This window comes from Mya arenaria, chromosome 11 (genome assembly GCF_026914265.1).
Source record: "Mya arenaria isolate MELC-2E11 chromosome 11, ASM2691426v1".
Lineage (NCBI taxonomy): Eukaryota > Metazoa > Mollusca > Bivalvia > Myida > Myidae > Mya > Mya arenaria.
Window position 1 is genome coordinate 36,069,521 of NC_069132.1, and position 18,589 is coordinate 36,088,109.

The 18,589-nt window shown below is 32.9% G+C and overlaps 1 protein-coding gene across 1 annotated transcript; it reads left to right on the forward strand.

Moving 5' to 3' along the window:
* Positions 1-44: 44 nt before the first annotated feature.
* On the forward strand, positions 45-17,256 carry LOC128209922 (ubiquinone biosynthesis monooxygenase COQ6, mitochondrial-like). The gene is made up of 12 exons (XM_052914188.1): positions 45-240; positions 3,331-3,462; positions 4,136-4,194; positions 4,653-4,910; positions 6,103-6,210; positions 7,484-7,543; positions 7,786-7,893; positions 9,636-9,714; positions 12,320-12,443; positions 13,953-14,068; positions 14,616-14,782; positions 16,172-17,256. The coding sequence occupies exons 1-12, from the start codon at positions 69-71 to the stop codon at positions 16,199-16,201; spliced, it is 1,413 nt and encodes a 470-aa protein (XP_052770148.1). The 5' UTR covers positions 45-68; the 3' UTR covers positions 16,202-17,256.
* The last annotated feature ends 1,333 nt before the right edge of the window (positions 17,257-18,589 follow it).

Consider the following 18,589-nt stretch of genomic DNA (forward strand, 5'->3'; position numbering starts at 1 on the left):
AAAGTTTGGATAGCTTTACATAAAAAGTACTTCCGGGAAGGGAAGTCACTCTAACCGTCACAACAGCCATGAAAATAATGCAAAACTGTCATCTGTGTTTAGCCACGGTTAGACAAATAAGTCGGCTACAGCCGACGATCTTTACAAGGTACCTTAGTACCGCTAATCCTGATATTCAACATGCAGACGTTGTCATTTCAGGCGGAGGCATGGTTGGAGCAGCGATGGCCTGCGCCCTTGGTAAGTTTTTTTTCTGTCAAAAAGTCCTTCATTGATAAACTTATAATCATTACATGGCCATTACCTTTTTACAGGATTTGTACCGAAAAGGATAAGTGCGGCCCCATAAGCACTTGGTTTCTTATGCTCTTTGATAGGGTCTTCCCTGTTTCATGTTTGTTTGACAGTTACATATTTCACTTCATTTATATTTACAGCAAACAACATCTAAGTCACACTTGACCTTTTAACTTTCAATTGGTTAGATGAACTTTATTGTTTATATATAATTTAATGAACTTTGATATTGTTGGCATTTTAATGTTCACATTAGTTCACTATATAATCTTCCATTAATGTCAAACCGTAGTCTAAAATATTAGACGTGTTATATGGGATTCTTCCAATCCCTAACGTCTAAACGGGAATGTGCAAAAAACTGGGGTGTTTTAAAAATAATGAAATTGTTTAAGTGAAGTATTTTATGGTTGAAATTGATCATAAAGGGTTATATTCATATTTTACCATCAGCGTTCGACACTAATGGGGTCCTGGGATCCCGAGGACACCAATTTTTCAGGAGGGACACCTGAACTTCGAAGTCCAGTATTCCGTCGGGACACTTAAATTTTTGACTGATAAACGCTAAATATCAATAAATAAGTAGCATTTAATTAATTTATTAGGCCTAAAAAAAAAATACATTTGGTTCGGGTTACCCGACCCTACCTACGGAATAGGCGCCGACCCTACCGTTTTTATAGTCAGTTTGAAAAAAAAAATGAAAAAAAAAAAAAAAAAAAAAAAAAAAAACTCGTTTTTTTTTTAAATTGCTTTTTAATATTAAGTTTAAACCTTAAATGCTTATACAGAAAAATCTCGTTTTTTTTTAAATTGCTTTTTAATATTAAGTTTAAACCTTAAATGCTTATACAGAAGATAGCTTTAACACCATTCTCCAATGATGAAAATTATTTTCTTATATAAAACCTAATAAAAGAAATAAATAAAAAAAAATAAAAAGCCTACCTACCCTACCTATTTTTTTTAAGGATGTAACCCTAACCAAACAATTTTTTTTTTTAGGCCTTACCTAAATTCGGGCTCCCCTAAATTTCTTGACAGCACATGTCAAAACGATATTATTAATTATCATTATCGGACTCATCAAAGCGAAAGTATAGCTGACTATTTGACTATAGTTACGTCATGAATCTATAAATAAACAGGTCATTTCACAAGGCGCATGCAGGTTAATGCTTCCGTTTTGTTGTTTACATTTTAAACAAGGTTAGAGCTGACAGAGATTTATTCTCGGTAAAATACTTATGTGGAATTGTTTTGCTTATGTGTCAGAACCAAACAGATGCCAACTCTGATGATACCTTTTATTTAATATGATACGACCTTTGAGTATTTACAGTAACATTTACGACACAAAAGAACAGCATCCTACATTCAGCATTCTTTGTTAATTGGCATTCAACTTATCAATATTCTTTGTTAATTTTAAAGACATATATTTTATGCTTTGATAAAAAAATAATAGAAATAAAATTTGCAGGGTTTTATTCATTAATTCAATCAATTTATAAAATTTTATGACTTTTTGGTGCGAAAATTAATATGTATACACAATTTTTGGTCGTCTGCTCTTCCAGTATGCACTACGACTGATTGATTTATCAACAGCTCTACTAAATACTGATTGGAGTTTTCATAAGCCAGATGTAATATTCCTACAGTTTCTTAAAGAAAAGCACCGATATTTGACAAGACCCTGAACCATGATGTTTTTTATGCGTATTTTCCAAAAATCTAAAAATAGTAACAACATCAAGTTTTTGTTTACATTGTATCCATCTCTGTTTTTGACTGAAAACAAAAGGGACTTAGACATTCTCCCGCTTTTGAACCCAATCTACCAACTTAGAGACCAAAATATACCTCACTGCCATTCAGCGCTACTAACCTGTAATTACATGCTGCTGAAAACATGTATAATATGGTGGTGTATACTTGAATTACAAATTGAAAAGTAAAAGGATGTTGAATTTAATATTAAAACAGGCTCAACAATGAAAAATGTGGAAGGGACTCCTAATTTCAGGAAGGGACACCTGATTTCAAATGTTGGTGTCCCTTCGGGATCCCTTGGAAAAATGGTTAGTGTCGACCCCTGACCATGTAAGTGAAATGCTATTTTGCACTAAACAAGCATTTAATGCATTAAAACAAGATGTTTACCTTTCCAATAAAACGAAAGTTGACTGACACAGAAAACAATTATGCGAAGGAGAACAACTCGGTACAATCCTAATAACTCGGCCTCCTCCGACAAAGCTTCGAGATAGACCTCGTTATACAATCGTAACAACTCGGCCATGGCCGAAATGTTTCGAGCGATTTAAAACTGTGCCTTGAAGCCTTGCAGGTGCCCTTCATGTATATATCGTTATGTTTTGACAGAATGAAATGAAGAAAAGCCGTCAAACTCATAATTATAAGTTGGATATTTATTTTTTGTGTACGGAACTAATATAAAATAACATTATCTGGTAATATTTCTTGTTTTTATGATATTTTATAAACGCTATATGCTTAAACCCGGAATCCTGATCGGAACAACTACCCACTTTTGATACTAAACAATTTGTACGTGAAGGATTTGCCATATCAAAAATCTAAAAAAAAATCCGTCAACGTACAATTATTTGGACTATGTCAAACCCCTACTGGGGACCTAGACATTTAACACAATTTAATTGGAGACTGTTTGGTGATGGCTTTCTTTGTACTGTATGTATTGCACTATTATGATTATGTTAATACTCTAAATCTGTATGATAATCATTGTCGGCCATATGTGGAAACATAGTATTTTTACAATATGAGCTGCAACACACTGTTTGTTAACGTTTGGCTTTTGTCACTCAAACATTCATATCAATATCTTATGCTTCAAGATATATTTCATAATGGTCATTTAAAAGTTTTGATTATATTATTAGACTTTTTTGAATCTAGGATTAATGCAGCTGTTCTTTAAAAGTGCTGGTGTATTCATTTTATTAACTTGCATTGCTCATACAAAAATATATCATTTTTCAGGGCATGAAAGTTTACTACAGAACAAAAAGATTGTTCTTTTGGAGGCTGCACCGAAGAAGAAGTTCACTCTCACAGAAAACTATGGAAACAGGACTTGTACACTGAGTCCAGGCTCCATTGCCTTGTTTGAAAGTAATAGGATTGTCTTAAATAATGCACTCTAAGGAATATCATTTCCTAAATCATACATTAAACATTAAAAAATACATATAATACTAGCAAAAATGGGAATCATTTTGAGTCTATTACTATATTACTCAACATGAATTATTTATTGATAGTTTAAAGGTTTATAGATAAATGTTCAAAATATATTTATTTATTTTTTTAAACATTATCATATTCAAAACAAAAAGTATACAATTTGTTAAGAGATAAAAACCATTATCCTTTCTGGTAAATGTTTTTTTTTTTTCAATCATTAGCTATGTGGCCACAAAATCCCAAGTTTTAAAATCACTAAAATATTGCTTATCTTGCTTATCTATATTTTTCAATCTGTACACAAGTCATATGCTTTTTCATCAAATGATATAAACATGATAATGCACTAAAATAAAAAATGAATGCTTGCGTCAACCTGTATTGTGGGCCTTAAATGGGTTTTTTATCAAGACATTTCAAATATATATAAATTAATATTTAAATACATGTATTGTGATTATTGTTGGAATTGTTAATGAATATTTAATATTGATGAAAAAATTATAAGATTTTCACTCCATGAAACATTTAATCATTATTGACCACCTTTTTACTCATTTCAATAAATGAACTTTAATGCATGTTTAATCTTTGGTTTTAGAGTGTGGGGTATGGTCAGAGATTGAGAACATGAGATGTCAACGTGTACTGAGAATGCAGGTAAATCTGTTTTGTTTTGAATTCTTTTAACTTACATCAGAAAACCCTGAAAACGTGTAGAAGTCACATGAAATTTGTCATAATATTATTGACTTAGGTCCCTTTTTCTGGTTACCATTTATAGATATATTTTATTCTTATTAAAATCGCACCATCCATGCGTGTAGCTCAATTTCTTGCGTCCAGACTGTAACTTTCTCTTTGATGGACTGATTTAAAAATAACTTGCCACATGTGTTAGACAAACCAATATGATGTATCAAGTGCAAGACCCATGTCCATTACTCTAAGGTCTGTCTGTGCGTCTGGCTCAATTCCTCTTTATCCTCACATTTAATTGCTTTTTTTCCCCTGCCTAAGTGACCTTTGAATCACACTTGAGTACCACTTCTGGGGCATTTGTCACTTACAGTGACAGCTCTTGTTTAATAAGTGTTATACAATTTTTTGTAATTTAGGTATGGGAATCCTGCTCAAACTCTCTAATCACTTTCAACCAAGAAGACATGAGTGATGAGCTAGCCTATATAGCAGAGAATGATATTATACTCGAGGCAATCACACGCCGTCTCGACACAGTGCAAGATCATATAGACGTTATGTATGGAACCCGGGCTGAGGAGATTTCAATACCTGGTGTTGATACAGAACTAGAGTCCAATGCATGGGTGGAAGTAAAACTGAATAATGGAACAACTTTGAAAACTAAACTATTGGTTTGTGATATTATTTTATTTGTTGGCAAAATGTGTTCCACATATTTGTTATCAATTTTATTTTTCATATCCATAATTGAAAATGCAACACACTGTATAAAAAAAAATCTTCATCATGCTTCCGTCATTTTCTGATCCTGTATTATGCTATTTTTACTAATGAATCAAAAACACAATTTTTTCTCTGGAGCAAATAGTATTTCCAATAGAAACTATTCCTAGAAAAATCTAATGCTGATTTTTGTATTTATTCAATTACATATACACTTTAATGCCAGTGAATCATTAATGCCAGTGATTTATGACATTATTCCCCCGAATAGAAATTCCAGGAAATGTTGTGTCAAAGCCAAGCGCAGTTATAGAATGGAATTGGATCAAAGGAGACATATTATAAAAGTAAAATTATGATAGGACGCTTTTCTGTTGTTTTCTTCAAGTTTCATTTGATTTATAATCATACATCAGTCTCACCAGGTATGTTGTGTTTATGCACCAAACTTGGACCTGATACAGGATGTCATCCTATCACAGTATACCCTATAAATAGGTTATAGTTACATGTATGTATTACAAATTCAACTTATTCCTGCGGTCACTGTCAATCAGATAGAAACTACTGCAATGATCTTAACTAATAAATAGTGATGCAGGACTTATTACTGGCTTATAGTTATTGTTTGAACTAAGGAAAGTTGATCATTATTGATATTAAAGTGGGAATTCATCAAACACTCATGTTCAAATAACTGAATGGAATTTGTCACATCAACAAATAAATGGAATAGAGGACTGCTTATTGGCTAAAAAGTATTATAGTATAACTATAATGTAACTTAAATTCTAATCCTAATATATTTAGAGATATTTCGAAGCGTTTATTCTCCCTTTGCAAATAATAAACTGTATTGGAACATTGATAATATTGTCAAAAGTATAATCAGTGTGTGTATACCACGTTAATTACGTCATATATGCTACGTCTGAAGGCAACTTTTTGCTTCAAATGAAGACTTTCAACAAAGATAACTTTATACACACACTGATAATAACAATAATTATAATAACAGAACTTGGGCTGTGGTCATACAGGTAGTCAATTGAATAACACTTTCTCTGCATTCAGAATACATTCGTAATAAAATGTGTCTCTACATAACATTATAATGCTGGTGTTTATAAATAATTCCAGATAGGTTCAGACGGCATGAACTCTGCAGTGAGGAAAGCTGCCAACGTTCACACCGTGTCTTTTAACTATGACCAGAAGGCAGTTGTTGCAGTTCTCAAGTTAGATGAGGTATGAATATCAGTTCACAGAGCTTCATTTATTTTTAGCTCATTTGTTTTTCAAAGAAAAGGCATCAGGGTTTTGTGGTGGCCTTGGTGTTGTCGTAGTTATGTTTTTCCTCTTAGTGCCAAAAATCTAACCTTAGACATAACTCAAAATCTGTTTAAGATATTCAGATGAGAGGTAGTGCACATGTTGCGAGACACAATATATACATGTACACAGCACATTGCAAAAATATGTCAAGTTATACCATTTGTTTGACTGGGAAAACAAACAGATCTATGAGAGTTTGTGTTCGCTCCATTGCGCTCTTGTTTAAATTTCTGTTATGTAATGGATGCAGGTTTTAGTGTGGGTTATCCCAACAGGTTAGTTCAGTTGGTTGAGCACCTGAAATGCATGCAGAATGTCGCGGTATTGATCCCCAGACTGGCGGCATACTTTTCTGAGAGTTTAGCAGTGAAACAAATAGTGCTGAGGGCTTTACAGGAGCTGGCCTGCAGCTCAGCAGAAAAACAAGGAAGCAAAATTCGAGGGGTGAAAGCGAAAAGGTTCTATCTGCTTCTTTATTTAATGTTACTTAGAACCTTTTCACATTCACCCCTCGAAATTAAAGTGAAAGGGCTAAATTTAGATAACATTTGTACAAGCCTTGCAACGAGTGATTATTCTCTTATAAAGAAATATTGTTTCAGTGTACAATAGCAATATATTTCCCAATGTAAGCACCAAAAGTCAAATTTCTCTGGTAGTGTTGCCACAAATGAAGAATTTCCTACTGGTGTTTTGGGGTTAAATGTATTGCAATCTTCACTGAAATGAACAAGTTTTCTTTTTATTCCATGCCTTTTGTTCTAATAATTAATTGTAAAATAGTACTAAAGTTTAACTATATGTCATCATACCAGAAGTTAATATGATTTTTCTTCCCAACCCTGTGTGCATTTTACATTTCTGTCTTTCAGTGAAATTTGCTGAAACGTTAAAAAACAGTTAAATACATATTGATAGTTTTACTGTTTTAACAAACAAGTTTACCAGGATAATATAATCCACTGTTATTTGTCAATATACCTCCGGAAAGCATGAAAGAAAGAAATCACCATTATTTCTTGTCCATGCAGATGATTTTTAGTCAAGATTATTCTCAGAAAATGAATGTATTTTTTAGCATTTAAAGGTACAAAGGAAAAGATAATACTTATTTATATGTATAATATTTGTTGTTTCACTATGTTATAATACAGAATGATAATAAAAGATGTTGCTTTGTTTCCAGACAGACAATAATGTAGCCTGGCAGAGGTTTCTACCCACAGGGCCAATTGCCATGTTGCCTGTAAGTCCTTATGTTACATTTACACAATCAGGTAATTTTATTGATGCAGAAAAATCAGAGGCTCTATGACCACATTTCCTTTCAATAGGAGGACCCGCATTTTAAACTTACTGTGTACTGCTTGTTATATAGTATGAGTGAAAAATGAATGTGTATAAATTAATTACAATGAAATGCAATTAAATCATTTTTAATATTGTACAACTTGTTAAGGTATAATATAAAACATTTTTCTCCATCAGATGTCGGACACAGCCATCAGCCTTATTTGGACAACCTCACCAGAACATGCTAAGGAGTTGCTGGCTCTTTCAGATGAGAGTTTTGTGGATGCTGTCAATGATGCATTTGTAAGTAAGGAAGGTGCATGGTTGCTCGTATGTCTTTCTAAGGTAAAGGTTGAAAGTATTGCCATTGCCTTGATGTTATCTTAAAGGGATCATTGTTGATGCTCTTGTGCAAGAAAATGATGGCTGTCATAACTCTAAATGTTTCAAACTGTTCAGATATTGAACTGAATTTTGGTTTAAACAAAGCTTAAAAAAGCCCATCCCCAGAACATAGTTTAAGTTTTGACTTGTAACCCATCTTCATCTGTAATGATATCCATTTTAATTGTGCTCAACCAAGATTCCATTGATTACATCTATATGACGGGGATGAAAAGTGTATAACTATGCATGAACATTGTTATTGATATTACTGCAAATAAGCTTTTTAATAGCCAAACAAACCTTCTTGTGAATCAGTTTATTAAAGCATGTTAATTAATTGCACTAACTTTTTGCACTGTTGACAAGTAATAGTTAATAACTGTTATGGCACCGGCAACCTGAGATATTGAGGTTATACACTGACAATTGGTGTGTTAAATTTTGATAATTTGGGTTGTGGGTGAGATGACTTTTTTGTACCATGTTTTTAAGGACAAGGTACAATAAATACCATGGGTATAAGTGAATTGTTGTTATTTATCTGCACAGCCGTTATAGAACAGTTATGCCAATTCTACTTGATACCATTCTGATACGAGAGTTAAGACTCTCAAACATGGTATAACATAATGTTATACTACCAAAACAGTAACAGTCACTGATTTTAAACATAATGTTATACTACCAAAACAGTAACAGTCACTGATTTTAAACATAATGTTATACTACCAAAACAGTAACAGTCACTGATTTTAACATAATGTTATACTACCAAAACAGTAACAGTCACTGATTTTAAACATAATGTTATACTACCAAAACAGTAACAGTCACTGATTTTAAACATAATGTTATACTACCAAAACAGAAACAGTCACTGATTTTAAACATAATGTTATACTACCAAAACAGTAACAGTCACTGATTTTAAACCAGTTTAAAGTCTTGTTTGTAGTGACCTTTTTTTGCATTTTCAGATTGTCAATTATGTAATAGATTCAGTACGATTTTTTCTTCAAAAGTGTCCTTTTACAGATGTAAGAAACTGTTTCGCTAGGATGAACGCCAATTTTGAAATTGGTGTTTGTCCTAGTGAAACAGCTTCCTTTGAAGAAAAAATGGGTAACTGTATCTGACTTATACAATGATAAGTGCATTGCATGTATTAGTGTGCAAATAAATGCAATAATAAATAAATAAATACAGATTTATAAATAGATAAATAGAAATATTTTTCCGAAAGATAAACATTAGATTATTATCATGGCTTTTCTAAATACAGTGTATTGACTAGTGGAATTACTTGAAATTCTCGTGCAGGGTCGGCTTACAACCGTAAGAAGACACTCTTTCAATAGCTCTGCTGGGGGTATAGTCGTATATATATCATTATGTGGCAAGCCCAAATGCATTTTAGTTTTAAACAAAGAATTTTTTTCCTGTGATACTTTTATAACTAGTTGTCTTTGATTCCTAAACTTAAATCTTTCAGAAAAAAATCGTTGATTTGAGAAAAGTTAACATTGCTACATTTGAATGGATCAAAACCTTGAAGAGCTAATTCCATTGACAAACAGTAGTCATTGGTTGTTGGATGGTTATCGTGACAGTTTATTCAATATATATTCTAAGATAACTCTTTTATCTTTGTGTTTCAGTTCCATGACAGAGATCAAAATGATACTGCAGGGAGAGTATCAGATGTTTTCCAAAATATTCTGAGAAATGTTGTCCCAGGTAAACAAAATCTGAAGATTCAAGATGTAACCTTGAACTGGTTCTTACAATGACATGCACAATGTAAAGTTTTAATTGCAAAGTAAGATAAGATTTATACATAGTCTGCAAAGAAGCACCAAACTTTAATAATCTTAGATTATCTACCATGTTTTCATGTTCATTTAGAATATTAAATTTCGGTGCAAAATTTCCCACTCTTGTAAATGATAAATAAAACATCCATAAATATAAACAGAAATGTGTCATATAGTTGAAACCTCATATGCATGTTTGCAATACAAAATTATTGTTATTTTAAGAACACTGTTGACATAGGTTTAGAACAAAAGCTTTTCAAAGTCTATGGAAGTGGTCATGATTTTCTTGATTTGTTTTTTCCTACAGTGAACAAAACACCATTAATATTCAAGAAAATCGTGACAAGTCATACTTAATGTTTGTAGGCAATAGTATACTTGTCAGAGATTATTTCCATGATGGTTTCAACTATTAATGTCTATCTTGTTGTCCATGAAAATTACATAACAAAAGTGTTGAGATGTCTTTTTGATCTCACATGGGGACCAGTAAAAATCATAAAATGATGGGAATTTTAAAAAATGTAAACAAGAGATGTGGATCTTTATTAGGCAGAGATTAAATTTAATATCTTATTTACTTCTCATAAATGGGTCTATTGTTCTGAACATTGAACAAGATTGTTGTTAACTTTGAAGACGAAATATTTTATGACATGCTAATATATTTAAAGTCACATTATGTTTTAGTGATGTAAATTTTGTATGTATATCCAAATGTACATTTTTTAACCCCCAAAAATACACTTACCACAATTACAAAATGCAGCAAAATTGAAAGTTACTTTAACTATAATCTAAATTTAGTGCGCACATCTTTACAAATTTGCATCTCACGTGACTTTCTGAATACCTAAAGTTCTATGTTTCTTTATATACTAATGAGTTGCAATTTTTAAATAAGACATTTTTGGTTGAATAGTTTTCCTGTTAATGCATCTGAAAACTCTTTTTGATTTATAATATATATAGTATATAGTTATATAGTATAAAAAAGTATGTTGGAGTTAGTGGGGTGCGAACCCACGCTGGTAAAGTCAAGATAAAATATCACCTGTAAAGTAATCAACACCTGAACCGCTAAACCACAAGGACTTTCATAGAAGCATTAAATATTTTGACATGTTAACCGTACATTTATACCATCACATGATAATGTCAATCAACCAATTACGCAACAACAAAGCTGTTTACGCTTATATGAAAATTTAAGTCTTCGAAAACACTATATTTGTGTATATATATTAACCTTTGCTTTAGGGTTCCAGCCTTTGGTTACTTAGTTTTAACACCCCTGATGATTTGCACACTTTATTTCGCCATATTCAAAAAAGTGCATTTTACAAAAACATAAGCGAGCGCCAATCTGCAATTTTTCACTAGACAACAGTGATAAATTTTCATTTGAAAATACTTGCATTACATTTATTTTAGAATCAGGAGCTTAATTTCTTTATGTGAAATTTTATTTGAAATGTTCAGTATTTCTCTAGTTATTTCTCCAGTGTATTCCGGCAACTGCTCAGATACTATTTGAAAAAGCACTATGCTCTGCCCATTTATCTACCTCATTAGCATATAATGAGTTAGTGATCGAGTCTGGAATTTCGTAGGTATTTCCCAAACATTTTGTTTTACTAAAGCTTCATGTGGACCTCAGGATTTAATCAGACATCATATGAGACTCTATCATAGTTATATACTCACTTTTATCTATTTTTTTTCTATAATTAAATAATCCTAAGTGGCACTGAGGCTTCAAATAATAAGTTTTAAAGATTTTAATGTGTGAGATATCACACCCCAGTGGTGACTTGATGTATGGGAGGTAATTCTGTTTGACAATGAATGGAAAAATTGTATACCTCTTACCTCCCTTACATTATTTCTAAACAACAAACTCTTAACATACTGAATGCCTTAGAGTTGTACACAATTGTGTCAATTTTTAGAGGCAATGTCTTATTTAAATAATTAGACTAACTTGTGATTAAGAACTCTATACTATAATGTTTGCTTTAGACAATACTTATTTTCAATATAATGTTTATAATTGAACATTATAAGTATAAATATAGCCTGTGGTAATTCTATATAAAAAAATAATGTAAGTGATATAAGTATAAAACAAAATCTTGACCACAGAATGGAGGAGGCTAAAATAAACAATGAGCCTATTGTTCAGAACTAAGCTAACATTTAAAACATTGTTAGTGTTGTCTTCAAGTCTTTACTTCAGTGGAATTTTCGTGAACAGCTTTGTGATATGTAGTATTTCTCCTTAGACAACATGCTGCTTTGACTGTACTTGTTTTATTTAAATACATTGGAATATCATAAAAATTTCAGAAGTTAACAACAGTGCCATTAATCATGTTGTTAACTTTTACTGTTCTGAACCATCGGTAAGTTCTGAACCTGAACAATCACTAAGTTCTAAACAATAGACCCAAAGGTTTGCTTCTGATAGTCTTAATAGCTGCTTATACTAAAGTAAAGGCTGTTGTTATTAAAAATCATTTCAGGAGGTACATCTGTCCGTCAGCTCCCTCCTGTAATCACAGGGGTCCAGCCCGGCAGTCGTGGAGGCTTTCCTCTCGGACTCACCCATGCATCTAACTATGTCAGACACAGGGTTGCTCTCATTGGGTAAGGCTTTCAGTAGGGTTGATCGATATTGATGACAAACCAATAAACAGAACATCAATAATATGCATTGATTTGTAGGGAAATTATATATCAATATTTTCTTTTGAATATTATGACATAATGGGTTGCCTGTTTTTTAAATGCAATTTAGTTCCTGATGTTACCATAATTATATTCACTGCCATTTGTGCTTTAATGAACAAAACAATGATTTTGTAAATTTACTACATGATTACACAAGATACAAGAAACAAGAATCTTTATTTAAAGTCTGGTATGTGTTTAACAAGAAACATTAGCTCAATGAGCTATTTTCCGACATGAATAACAAACATACATAACTTATCAAATAACAATAACAATGAGCTTGTGACCTGGAAATAAAAGTATATATGTTAAAATGAACACATATTGGAGCATGCATACAAATACAATAGGAAAAAAAGAGAGCATCGTGAACAGTGATAACACCAACAATTTTTCCCGGCTGATCGGCCAGTCCACACCAGACAGTTCCACTAGTTGGTATACCACTGTAAAATGGTTAGTTGTTTCAACAGTATTACTTAAAGGGTAATCATATACATTGAAGTAGCAAAATTGTAAGCAGCAAAATATACAAGGGAATAGCAGCTTTGTACATTGATGTGTAGTTTAAAAAAACAACAAAAAAGCCTATAATTAATCTAGCATGATGATCTTTTAATGAAATTTGGTCATAAATACATCTTTATTGTAGTCAAAACTGCGACATTACAAAAATGCATAGCAGGCAATGATGAATGAATACTTAAACAAATATATAAGGATACAATAAGTCTGGACTTTTATTTCACATGAATAATTTATTTGTTGATAGAGCCAAGTAATTGTCCAGATCAGTCTGGCATTTATTCTGTCTTTTCCCAAAAGCTGTAACTAAATCGATAGAATCTAGTGCTCCATCATTCAGGTGTTGTTAAGTTTAGGAATCCTGAGACCAGAATTTAGAGCTTCAGACTTCTGTACAGTTGCAATGATCATCTTTTTTTGCTAGGATATTATAATTGCATCAAACCAGTGGGAAGTACAATGCACATTGAAATGAATAGAATTTACTTTGAAAACAATATCCAAAGTAGTCTAAGCCCCTTTACTCCTTATTGAGCATAAATCCCTAATACTTATATCCTAAGCTTTTTTTCAGGATTGACAATTATCAGTTGTTTAAGCCATGATTATGAACAATCTCGAGTCAGAGTTCGGAATTAATTGAAAAACTGCAAATCTTCATCTAATTGTATCTCTCCATCAAGATGAGTATTGATGATGACATTTGTTGAATTTAATTACAATTTGAAATTGTACAATCTACTTTATATGTAAAACGAAAAAAAAAATACAGATGATTCTTTGTAATTTAAGAAAGTGCTTTTCGGAGTCTGAGTCTAGACTAGGACTTGAGACTGTTTGTAATCAAAGGCGGTCATTCTTTTCCAAACTCTGTATTCTTATTGCCATGTATTTCAGTGATGCAGCTCACAGGTTTCACCCATTGGCAGGCCAGGGCGTCAATCTCGGATTCGGAGATGTAACCAAACTCTCCGAGGTGATCACCCGAGCAGCATCTGAAGGCAGCGACTTGGGTAAAGCCTAGTTTTTTAAACTTGTTTTTCTGCAGTTATTACTCCTTGTGTTATTGCTACTTGCAATACACTTTATACCTCACTACTTCGTATTCAAATCTAATTTACATAAGTTATAATTGTAAAAAAATAAATTAAATTGTCTCTTTGAATTTTCTCACCAATGTATAAACAATCTGTCAGTATTCTAAAATCTACCTGGCCACGATTATATATTTGCTTGATAGCACAATTTTGGCTTGTTCGAAAGAAACTTGTCAGAGTGTTGTTGCTTACGGTATCATAAAATCTCCGACCAGTTCAATACCTGGTAATCTAGGGTCAAATCAAGGAAATATTCTCATCTGGCCAGAAGTGCAAAGAAAAAACAGAACTTTTTCAGATTTTTTTCCACATAAGGAAATATATTTGCAGTAGGTTTGATTGTGGTCATGTTGGGTAAAAAATAATAGGTTGTTATGGTAAATGCAAACACTTTTAAAAAACAGACTGTATACAAATTAATTACTTCCGCTTTATTTTAATATTAAAATATCTGTATTCTTAGGATCGTTGACGTACCTCAAGGAATATGAGACATCTCGGCAGCGTAAGGTGATTCCGGTTATGGCCACAGTGGACGGCCTTCAGCGACTCTACAGTACTGACATGACACCAGTGGTGATGCTGAGATCCCTAGGGCTCCAGGCCACCAATGCCATCAAACCTCTTAAGGTGACAAATCCTGATTTTGCCATGTATTCTTTTTAGCTGGATTTTTCATCGAAAAATTACGGGTTATAGAATGGCGAAAACCAGGCGGGCGTTATCAATTCTGCGTTAAACTTTTCATTTTATGTAATAAAATCCAGAGTTTTTATCCAATGGTTATCAAACTTGGTCAGATCATTTGTTGGCATGTTATCTTGAATTTTTATATGAATATTTGTTAATATCGAGCAGCGTTAAAAAACTCAGTCCGAAGGCTTTCTTATTTTACTGTGACAAATTATAAATTTCTCAAATACTGTTTATAAGGCTGTCCATAGAACAAGGTGTGTTTTAGTTTCACCTTCAGCTTTTGTTTGGACAAGCGCTAGTTTGTTGTCCGATCAATAAGTTAAGAAGTATTATTGGCATAATATCCCCATCAATTTCAATAACTGTTCATATCACTCAAGTTACTGAAAGTTATCTCCCTTTGATTATGAAAAATACCTGAAATGGATGTTGTCCGAGTAATAACTTCAGAAGCCTTTGTCCAATCATCACCAAATTTATTCAGAATGTGTATCGGCATATCGCGGACAAATTTGATAACCAGCCATATCGCTCAATTTACTCAAAGAGTTATCAACTTTTAATTATAGAAATTACCTATATAACCTTGTCCAATAAAAAACTTTAAAAGCCGAAGCCGAATCATCACCAAATTTGGTCTAAATGTGAATGGGCATAATATCTTCGACAAGTGTGATAACCTCCCATATTGCTCTATTCACTCTGCTAGATTCATTCCATTAATGCCTTTAAATTATAGAAATATCCTTCAATCAGGCTTCTCAAATATAACTTCAGAAGCCTTTGTCCAATAATCACCAAGTTTGTTTGAATGTGAAGAGCATAATATCTCCGTCAGTTTCAGTAACCAGCCATGTCCCCTCAGTAACTCCAGAGTTATTAATACCCTTGAAGGAGCAACAAATGTATCAACAAATGTATTTACAGTGTGTGCTTTTTAAAATGTGCTTACGTACTACCAGTCACAAAAACTTGGTGTCTTAAAAATAGGACAGCCATATTTTGCCACAGTTGGCGCTCTTCTTATCGAATATCAGTAGATAACCATTTGATCAGCGGTCAAGGTCACAGTCAACAATCTCATTCAAGTTTTGACCACAGTTAAGTCTGAAATGTTTGTCTTCACTTTCATAAATGCTTTGTGTAACAAATAAAAATTACTGCATATTATTAAAATCCCTCTATTCATTTGCCAAAGCGTGGCTTAGAGTTTTGACCAACATCTCTTGTTTTCTTCAAGAAATTAAGGTGTGAATGATATATTTTGAAAAATGAAGTCACATATTCATATCCTCCATTAATTGATGCATTTTTGTTTTTCAGGATCTTATCATGAAAAGAGCTTCAACTTGACATTCAAGATTGAAAGTCGAAGAAAAACACAGGCCGATGCTGCAAATTTTCTGTGACCATTCACAATTCACATTATACAAAGATTAAGATGCGGAGTTGATGAGTAGTGAATTTTGGGGAACAACTTGCTATTCTCTGGAGTGTAGATTCTTTCATTGGCAAACTTGATGCTTTTAAGATTTGTGCTTTTTTAGCTCACCTGAGCACAAAGTGCTTAGCGCGAGCTTTTGTGATAGGGTGATTGTGTGTTGTCTTTCGCTGCTCGTCATCAACTTCTCTTAAACCACTGGAACAATTTCAACCCTAATCACAGGAATATTACTTGGTTGGTCCTTCAATAAAAGTGGTTCCACGCAGAACTATGGTTTTCATGGCAACCAAAAATAAAAACTTTTCACTATATTGAAAACTTTGGAAATCTCCTCAGAATCTGCTGGCTTGATTTAAAAAAAACAAAAAAAAACAGAAATGTTCCCTAGGTGACCTATCAAATTCCTATACCCCATGACAAACTTGGTCCCCAAGGTAGGGTCTGCTTACCGCCATATGTCTATATGTCAAACTTTGAAAAACACCTCAGAAACCATGTTGATGTGAACCTTCTTATTTTACTGTTTTACAATTATTGAATATATCAACTTCAACATTCAAGTTTATTCACAGTATCAATGTGACAAGAATTGTGGCCCTTAGTAACTTTTTAAAATAACACATTTTTTCATGTTATAATTTCACTCTGAATGTCAATGTGAAGAAATGAACAAGGCGCAGGTCAACGGCGGGAGTAACTATGACTCTTTTAAGGTTGCCAAATGCGACATCACCTAATAAGTAGTGCGCATGAATGGATTAACGAGACCCACACTGTCCCTCCTACTATCTAGCGAAACCACATGCAGGGTGTGCGGGTGGCTTACAAGAGGGCAGCGTCCAGTATATTAATCACTAATTAAAGATCCTTTTGTCCAATCAGGTGAGCAATATAAGGCCATCTTGTGAAATATTTATATACTGTTGTTGAATAAAACTTAAGATTGAATAAAACTAAGATTTCATCAGTTTTTGTGTTATCATTGTCAGATGCTCTGCTTCATCAAGTGGGATATTGCACTAGGAACATTTTAGTTATCATGAATATTTAATGAGGCAGTCAAATGGTATACCTCTGGTATCGGAACCAATGAAATCATGTCCTGGATCTTTTCCACTCTACCGCATTTTAATGATTGTTGGTTCGATGTTGATTGGCATATCACAAGCCACAATTTTACCCCACGTATATCTCATTCTCTCGATTTTTCATCAAATTTAATATGCCTTTATTATGTGGATCTTTTTCTTGCATATTTTCAGATCTTTGGCGTTAAAACATTTAGTTTACCAAATATTTGTTCACCAATTTGAAATTATCACCAACATGTTTTAAGAAAATGGTCCAGATCATTTCCAATCTTTACTTCACTTGGTAACTATGTTTATGCCATCGCATCAGAATACTAAGGTGGCAAGAAGCAGGCATTTTCATGAGCATTCTGTGTACAATATTCCAATTTTAAGGAAAAGCACTATTTCATCCTCCGATAACCCCTTTCTTAAATTATGCTCTGCACTGGATCATATACCATGGAATACTAATGGCAAAATCTTTGTTGCTAAACTGGCAAAATCTTTCTTGTTGCTATGTTGTTTAAAAAACACCACCTTATTTTCATGGACATTACCAATTTGACCGAAATTTCATGGATACACATTCTTACCAAGTTTCAAGAATGTCGAGTTGAGAGTGTTGCTGTGCATAAGAAGAAGCAGTCACAATAGCTCTCTCAGCATGTTCGGACGAATTAAAACTTTGCTAGCCAAGAACCAGCATTAGGGTTTACCCATAGTCTACAGATATGGCAACCACTCAGTTCAACAGCTTTAGATTTTGAAGCAACTTTGAAATGATCGTTAAACGAAGCCTATGTTCAGTTTCTTGCATAATGAACATGTTTTTACTGGGCGAAATCCATTTAACCACATGAACATAAACTTAGGGAGATTCCAGCTACCTTGTCGAGGTTTTCCATCTACTTTGGTTCAAAGTTAAAAGACTGACCAAAACTCATATGTAACCTTTCGACTTTAAACTTGCTTATTGAAAACATGATTGATACTTCATGTTCAAGACCTTACGCATGGTGATGACCATTTCTTCAATTATACTACTCGAAGTGTGCCAATATTAAGAAATAATCAAAAATTCAAATAGTCTTACTTGTCATTTCACATTTTTTGAAAATCATTGCAACATTTTTTGAAAGTCATAAACTGGCATATTTCGAGTATTATACATTGAAATGCTTCATCAGTTACCATGACATTTGACATACAAACAACAAGTCAGAG